At 39.7% G+C, this 8,907-nt stretch overlaps 1 protein-coding gene across 2 annotated transcripts; it reads left to right on the top strand.

The window, feature by feature from the left end:
• Positions 1-664: 664 nt before the first annotated feature.
• Positions 665-8,320, top strand: LOC103711645 (squamosa promoter-binding-like protein 7). Of its 2 annotated transcripts, none has more exons than XM_017843942.3 (3): positions 665-1,584; positions 1,705-1,820; positions 3,282-7,700. In XM_017843942.3, the coding sequence occupies exons 1-3, from the start codon at positions 1,076-1,078 to the stop codon at positions 3,302-3,304; spliced, it is 648 nt and encodes a 215-aa protein (XP_017699431.2). In that variant the 5' UTR covers positions 665-1,075; the 3' UTR covers positions 3,305-7,700. The 2 variants fall into 2 exon arrangements, with proteins under 2 accessions (XP_017699431.2, XP_008796104.2); XM_008797882.4 differs by lacking the exon at positions 3,282-7,700 and adding an exon at positions 7,713-8,320 and having other exon boundaries at positions 689-1,584.
• The last annotated feature ends 587 nt before the right edge of the window (positions 8,321-8,907 follow it).

Below are 8,907 nucleotides of genomic sequence, written 5' to 3'. Positions count from 1 at the left end.
TCACATGCTAAAGGATGGCCTAGTCCCTCCTCAAGAAGGAAAAAAAGAAAAAAAAAAAAGAAGGGAAAGCCAATGAGTACGTCGCCTCTTGGATCTCCGTAGCCCCAATCGGGGTAGCGGGAGCAGCGTTCTCCGCTAATTCGAAACGATCGAACAGGGGAAAACAAATTCACCGTCGTCGACGAGAGAACTGCAGAATTGGGGCCCACGGGACACCATATCCCAGTCTAGGATCCGGCGCGGATAACCCCCGTCGTTTACCGTATCGGTCAATCCTAACAACAAACGAGTGGGGCAATCTCGTCCTCCACCCGTACTCTCCCTTCATCTCTCTTTCTCTCTCACAAACCTATTAAAGTATTATCTGTTACCCATCCCCAGACATTCTCACAAACATGGAAGGCTATAATCGTCAACAAGGAAAATATAAAGAAACTCCAGTAAACCAAACTCCTCCCTCCTTCCCAAGCTTTCAGATATTAGAAAGCTTGAGAAGAGAGAGGGAGGGAGGAATTAAGTTCACCTTTTGAGGCTAAGTAGTCCACTCGAAATGGATGGACCTCGTGTGCGTGTCAGAGGCGCCGCGTTTAATGCAGCACCACCGCCTCCCTCCCCCCCCCCCCCCCCCCCCCGGGTCTTGTCATCCGATCGAACCTTTCGACCATCTCGGCACACGTGTCTGGGACCCACGTCTCAGCACGTGCGCTGCGCCGGGGACTGCGGTGCCTGTCACGTGACCCCACTCACCTCCAACCCTTCCTCCCTCCCCTTTTAGCCTCGCGGGGAAGTAGACTGCCGGTCTGTCCGCTGTGAGTCGCCAGTCGCCAGTCCGCACTCCCCAGCTGGCTCTTCACCAGTCGCTGCAGCCTTTCCGCCCTCTTTCTTTATTATTATTATTATTATTATTATATTTTTTTCTTCTTTTAGTTTTAGGAAGGAAAGAGAAGAAGGCGGCCTACTTCCCCACCTTCCATTGGGGATCGCTTATTAATAGAGTAAGAAGGAAAGAGTTCGGATACTGTCTGTCCTTCAAACCAAGGAGGGAGGGAGGGGGAGAGAGAGAGAGAGGGGGGGGATGGAAAACGGAGGAGAGGCCGCGAAAAGTGGCGGACAGGGGGCACCGTCGTCCTGGGATATTTGGGATCTGGGGAACTGGAGTTCCGCCGCCATCACCGCCGCCCCTTCGTCCTATAACCCCCACGCCATCGCCTTGTCCGCCACCGCTGCCGCCTCCTCCTCCTGCCCTCCATTCGCCTTCCACGCTGCCATGGTCCCCGCTGCCCCCGGGGACCACCTCGCCCAGGGCCAGCGGTACGGCCCCCACCACCACCATCTCACGTGTTTGAAGCTCGGCAAGAGGCAGTACTATGGGGAGGAGGGGGTCGCCGGTGGCGGGATCAAGAGGGAGAGGCTGTCGTCGAATCCGGCTGTGGGGGTGCCGAGATGCCAGGTGGAAGGGTGCAACAAGGCGCTGGGGGACGCCAAGGATTACCACAAGCGGCACAAGGTGTGCGAGATGCACTCCAAGGCCCCCAAGGTCGTCGTCCTCGGCGCCGAGCAGCGCTTCTGCCAGCAGTGCAGCAGGTTTAATTCTCTCTCTTTCCTATCCATATTTCATCTCATTTCCTCCTCCTCCTCTACGCTTCTTCTGCTTCCCGTTCCGTGTGTAAGATGAATGATTAATTTGGATGGATTCCTCGACAGGTTCCATGTGATATCGGAGTTCGACGACGCCAAGAGGAGCTGCCGGAGACGGCTGGCAGGGCACAATGAGCGCAGGAGAAAGAGCACCAATGACTCCATTAAAAACTCTTCTCTAGGTACCATCCTCTCGCTCTTTGTTAAGTTCCCCTTCTTCCTTTATTCTTATTCTTTTCCATTATTTGAAAGGAAAAACTAAAAAAATGAAAAAAAACCATAATTTTGCTGCTATATTTGGCAAAGGTTGTCGCGTAGATTTTAAAAATTTCGTTCGATACGATCCTCGAGCAGGACCTGGTTGCTTTTCTAGAACTGAGGGTTTAGTTTATTTGATTAAGCTGTTAAGGCATTCTGTCCAATTTTAAAAAAAAAAGGAGAGGCGTAGCATTATTAATAAAGATTATAGATATCCGATACCGAGAAACCGGGAGTTTGATGGGACATAAAGGCGTTTAGATGGGGGTGCGGATGGGTGGAAAAAAGGTGGAAAGGTCATCTGCGGACGATATTTTACTAGGGTGTCTAGATTAGGGTTAGGGTTTGGTAGGGAAAAAAAAATACTTAAACGATTGAAAAATAGGGAGGGAAGAAAGGTGGGGGTGCTGTCTCCATCATGACTGTCAAATCAAGGTCTTGCAGCTGACAGCACGCGGAACCAGTAAACTCTGTACAGTGTATGTTGTTTTAGGTCTTTACGTTGGGAATTGGTGTGGTGGAGACACATGCTTGAGCTTGTGTTTGGTGTTTGGTCGACTGCTGTGGGTTAACTAATGGAACATGGTGGAGGTAATCCATGGAAGATGAAGTCCATTAAGAACTTACTCTGAAGGTATCAATTTATACTGTCAAAATCACTCCAAATTACCTCTGCTTCCATCTCTCTTATGTATACAGTCCAAGTTCTGGTGCTGGGTTGAGAGATGTGGGGGTTGGGTTGAGAAGTTTGTTCTTCAAGGAGAAGTTTGTTCTTCAAGGACATGCCCATGTTTCGTATTAGGATTTGTTGAAGATTTTATTGTTTTGAAGCAAAGTGGTAAACCGAGATTGGTAGGATTGATGGTTCCACAAGAAAACACTCAGGTATTATCTGCTCAAGAGTTATTTGTCTCTGTCAAAGATCGTCACAAGGACTTTTGGTAGATTCCTCGTTCTACCAGTGAACGAGTGGGAAATAATATCCTGCTGAAGAGTTATTTCCAGAAGGAAATCAAAATGGATATTATTTTTGCGAAGATTGCTACCGCAAGTAAGGCACGTTTGTTGTGTTTTGGACCTATCTTCTCTTTTGTCCCTTTAATTTTTAATTTCACATCGAAGATATGAAAAATCTGCAAGATTCCATGAGTCAAAGTGTGTTTTTGTTTGGAGTAATAATGAGTAAATTTGTACTGCCAGCAAATCGTTATCGGATTATGGTTGTTGTTGAGATCATGAACAAAAGCCTTGGGCCATCAATTTACTCTTTTGGCAACCTAAACATTTTCAAATAAAAAAAACCTTGTCTTTGAGATTTGTCTATTCTATATATAACAGGCAAACAGACTGACTAATAATTGTTTTCATTCTTCCTCTCTCATCAGGATGGTACGCTGTTGTAGCCTAGAGGTTTTTTTAAGTTGGTGCAAGGGCAGAGATTGGAGCACATGCTTGTATATCTATGTTCGTTTTGGATTTGTCTTCTCTTTTGTTATTCTTCTTCACATCAGATATATGAGCAGAAATTGCAGTGATCTAATTAACCAGAATAGACTTTGTTTAGAATAGGTTTGAAACTGACTACGGACTGGCAACACATCATGATGTCATAAAATTATGGTTGCATTTGGAAACTCAAGACTTGTTCCATTAAGTACATAACTTCCTACTATTGTACCACTGAAAGCATACAAGAACAAAAAGAATCCTTTAATACCATCATCTCTATATCTAAATTTGACAAACAAATTCAAATTCTCAATGTTTTCCTCTTGCTCGCCATCGACTAGATGGTGCTAGAAGGAAATTAAAATAGAATTATGTTTCCTTTGAAATCATTTTTCTAAGTTAGAACTAGTAGAAAGATGGAGAAAAACATAGTCATGATTACATCATAACTTCCTACTGTTGTACCACTGAAAGCATATAAGAACAAACAGAATCCTTTAATACCATCATCTCTGTATTTAAATGGACAAACAAATTCATATTCTCAATGTTTTCCTCTTGCTCGCCATCGACTAGATGGTGCTAGAAGGAAATGAAAATAGAATTATGTTTCCTTTGAAATCATTTTTCTAAGATAGAACTAGTAGAAAGGTGAAGAAAAACATAGTCATGATTACATCATAAGCTGTTAACAAGAGATATTCAATTATTGATCATTTCCAAATTAAGTTGCAATTTCATCCACAAAAGTATGCATGCAAATGTACATATATTTGTAGTACATATACCCGTATGTTAGTATGCATGCACACTATTGTTCATCCACATAAGTACTTTTATGTATTGAGAGGTCAAAGACTCTGAATCTGCAGCCCGAAATAACTTGTTTAAGATTCAAAAAATTACCACTTGTGAAACATTGAGAGGCCTCCAGGGGAGAACCTTTCAAATATAAATGATGAGTAAAATCCAACATAAATAAAACTTGGAGGCACTTCTACGGTCGAACATAAAATGCTGGACACTGTGACAATGACTCAAAAAACCTTTTAGAAGTTTAGTAAAGTCAATCACCTGCACAATCGATAGATGATGCTGGTTCAAAATGGTCATTATTACTAATGCTAGGCGCTCTGATTTGATTGTTTGTTACTTATTAGCAAGATCATGACGGACAGTGGATATGAAAGCATGGTTCTGCATGTGGTTTAAACACTGAAACTTCATTGAAACTTCGAAACTGAAACAGAAAACATTTTGGTTGTGTCTGGTAAAAATCTGAAATTGTGGCCAGTTTGGGGGTTTTGATCTAGTTGGCGCTAGTGCGAGAATTTTGATTGAATATAACTTATTAGGCTAAATTCATTGGACATATGAGCCATCTATGCCTGATTATTCCTCATTCTTCATTTCTTTACAATAGAATTGAATTTTCATTTCTTCATTTTCATTAAAGTAAGATTTTATGAGCTTTGAGAAGATTTTGCAGTATTATATTCTAAAAATAATTATAGAAAAGTGAAACTTTTTAACATAATTTGCTACCAAAACTCAAATCTCATTGATGTTAGATTTTCCATCAAACCAAAAAGAACTTGACATTCTACATTCAAATACTGTCTAATATTATATTAGTAAAAACTTTAATATGTCTGTGGAAATTTATAGGAACAATATTTCCAAATATCTTGGTTAATATATATTTTTCAGACATCATTAGGGGTGTGTGGTTGCATACAATGATGTTTAGAAAATGGCAACTTTACTGGTGTGACGCTATGCTTTGATTTGACTTATAGTCTAGAAGAATTCAAATCAACTGAATTTTGATTAGTATGTGTTTTATTATGTTCAGATCAAGGTCACAGTGAGAATTTTAATTTTGAGTGGGCCATTATTGATTTTTCTTTGGGAATGGGAAAAATGCTCTCAAAAGCATTCTAGCTTATTACTATCTCTCAGCCAACCGCTCTATCTAAAATTCTTTTATTCTCTTACTTTTTCGAAGTTTTTAATTTATTTCTTAATAATTTCCATTTGAAACTATTAAAACTAGTGCAGAAACTGTTAAAATTGTCAAAATTGCAAAAGTTAAAGTTCATTTTCTCTACTAATTGGTAACCAAGTTTCAAATCTTGTGCAACAATAATTGAACAGGTAACCTGCTTATATCACTAGTCTCTAAGGAAAAAATACCATGCTATTTTGCAAATTGGGAGAACATAATGTTCCATAGTTAGATCATATTCCCATGTTATAAGAAAATAAAATATATTAAAGAGTTATGGATATCTTAATTTTGTGGTTCCCACCGCATGAATACGTGACAGAAGCAATAGTGTACAGAACTAACAAGGAGGAACAATTAAATCATTAATGCAAAAGCATAATGCACACAAATTTTTGTTTGTTACACAATCAATTTCATAGATTAATGAAAAAGAAACATGACGACTTCAAGATATGCATCCTATCGGGCACAGCAACAGTTATTTATCGAGTTAATATCTTAGAAAAGGTTTAATTAGGGATATAGGAATTTGCCAGAAAAAGAGTGGTAGTAGTTATATTTTTTTTGCTTCTTGTTATTTTTGAATTCCTTCTCCAAGAGGATTCTTACGTGTAACATGATGCCTATTTGTAATAGGAGATATATGATAAGAGGCTACGTACTTTAGATTGAATTGTGTAAGATCTAAAGGCTTTAAAAGTAGGTTTCGAAGGGTTAACATAGAATTATTTGCACTTGTAAACAAGCAAAGAATTGACTCAGTCCTTCACTTTTTGTGAGAGAATGTAATATCTGTTTTTAAAGGCCGGTTGGTTACAAGTGACAAGTATCATCAAGTGGTTACAACCATGGAATAATGTGGCTAGAAGAACCTTGTATTAAATTGTTACACCAATTATTTGAATTTCAAATCAGGTTTTATTATCCCTATTCTTAACAATTTGGAATTCCATTCTAATCCAATTTTTAAATATCTTCATCTCTTGTGTTAAATTGTTTCTTTAGAGAAAGTAATCAACCTTTTCTTGGGTCATGATCAGACCCCTTGCATTTTTGTTTTTTTTTAAAAACAGTGGTTTCCTTCCTTTTCCATACACAAATTTCTTTTGGAGAGCATCTCCTATCAATATGAGGTTCTTCTGTTTTCTATTGTATGACATTACCTTTCTCTTCAGGAAAATCTGGTCTGTGTTTTTTTCTGGGAAATGTAGTGGAAGTGCCACCATCCATGTTCAAAACCAGACCTTAGTTTTTTGATACTTAATCTTAAAAACATTTTCAATTTAATTTTCCAGATTTTGGTTGGACAAGTTCTCAACCGTTAAAATTTTTTTTCAAACTTGTTCATTAAAACCTTTACTCCCACATTGAGAGATTTAATGCAAGAACATTTAATAGTTCCTCCACTAGGAGACCATAGTTGAATGTGTTGGCCTTTGGGCCACACGCTGTAGCACTCAGTTCAGTCGTGCCATGCATGTCTGATGCATAGCATGAGCGAGGCCAGGCCGGGCACGTGTGGAATCCTATTGTTTTAACTGTTTTGACTATTGTCAGATTTATTTTTAATCTTTAACTAAATGTAAGAATTTTTGGGCTAGCAGTCAAGAGGTTTTTATGGCCTGATATCTGGCAGCCCACTTGGTGCTTATTGCTGTCTTCGAGAACCAGGAGGTTAGCCGTTAGGGCTGTTTCTGGATGGACTTTCAAAAACTACATACATATACAGAAATGTAAATGTGTCTTAAATTATTTTGTATGCATGCATGTATAGAGTGTAACACCCCCCTCTCAAGTCTACCTAGCTTCATCTCTTTATGCAGCCAATATTGTGCTCATGGATGACCGTACATGAGGGACAATAGGACCAAGTTGGAGAAGCAAAGGAATGCTTCGCCTGAATATAAACACGAGAAGGCTGGTTTTGTTTTATTTTCAAGAATCACTTTCTCACCTGGTGATCCCCCCATGGCCATATTTATAGGAATAAGGGACATGTATCTAGCATTTCTAGAATAGATGTTCTCTTTAGAACACTTCGAGCAGCTCACCATAAGTTTGTAGACAAACCGAGTACCCTAAAAAGCCAGTCTGCTTGTTTCCAGGGAGATTCAAGTCCCAATTAATTTCTTTTCCCATTTTAGCGAATGTAAGCATTTCTTTGACTGTTTGTTTATTCAAAAAAAATTCTTGTAAGATGGCTTTAAGAACCGGGGAAGCAGAGCTTGATCATAAACTTTATCTTTATGCACTCCAATAATTGATGGGGAATTTTTTTTTTCTCGTTTTCTCAAATATTTAAATTTAAGGAGTTTCTTCGCATTGTACTCTTTTTTTTTTTTTTTTCCCCTCGCAGAAAATACAATGACGAGCAGCAGATTTCCCTCTATACCAACTTCTCCGAGTCGTGCTCTCTCTCTTCTGTCATCCAAGGCCTCCCCTTGGGTTTCAAGTCCTGACCTCTCTTCTCGATCCAGCGCTGCACTTCGAGAACTGATCGCGGAGAACCGAGCTGCTGTCCTTGCCAGGCAACTGTTCTCCGACCGTGGTGGCTGGCACAATATGGGCTCAGCGGACCAGGCAACCCTTCCTTATGTGCCACATCAGCATCAAGAACCATTGCAAGCACAAACTCAGCTTGCGGATGGCTGGAACCAATTCCAGGAGTCTGGCAGCCATGTGACGCTGGACCTCATGCAGATGCCCAGCTCTTCTTTTGGGGTTCTCTCAGGAAGGAGGAAGTCGAAAGAGGAGGAAGAGGAGTGCTGCGCGATTTGGAAGTCTTTGGAAGGAGCTCATGTGGTATGAAATCTCCAGTTCTTTCATGGAACCAAGCTGCTAATTTTCAATTGAATTTATTTTTCGAAAATTTGTAATGTATTTGTCAACCAATTAAACTTTAATGTGGAAGCTTCATTATGGCATATTTTGAAATATATATGGTAGCTATTTTTTATTTGTCAAGTTTGAATTTTTGATTGCTTGAAAAGATGTAGTGGATCATCTGAACATATATATACCTGGGTATATATAACATTTTTTTTGTGTGAATTCTTCTTAAAATGAAATCTTCTATTATTAGAAGAGCCCTGTTTCATCCACAAAAAAAAAAAAAGAAAAGAAAAAGAAGAGCAGCCCTGTATGACAGAATGCTTATTGTACAATAGATAAGGGAGGGGGGCGACTAGAATTTTCCTTGTAATGTTTATATCTCAATCTTGTTGATGAAATTAGAAGTCCAAGGATTAGGACATTGTGAATATCCAATGATTAGAAGGGTGAGCAAGTTATATCAGAGACTAGTTTATCTCAATCTTTTAATGAATATAGGTGACAATTTTAGCTTGTGGTTTAACTAGATTTATGAATCTGGAGTTGGATTATCCAGGCCTGTCTGTTCAATCTGCAAACCCAGCACCGGATTGTGGCTCAACCCTAACCAGCTAATGAGCGGGTTGGTTACGGTTCAAAATTAGGCTTATTGAAAATTTTGTGTCGGATCTGAATTTGAGAATTTTCGGTCTCAATTGATTGCTTCATGGTATGATATG

The sequence above is a fragment of the Phoenix dactylifera genome, chromosome 5, assembly GCF_009389715.1.
Source record: "Phoenix dactylifera cultivar Barhee BC4 chromosome 5, palm_55x_up_171113_PBpolish2nd_filt_p, whole genome shotgun sequence".
In the NCBI taxonomy this organism is placed as follows: domain Eukaryota; kingdom Viridiplantae; phylum Streptophyta; class Magnoliopsida; order Arecales; family Arecaceae; genus Phoenix; species Phoenix dactylifera.
This window is presented reverse-complemented; position numbering and strand designations above follow the sequence as displayed.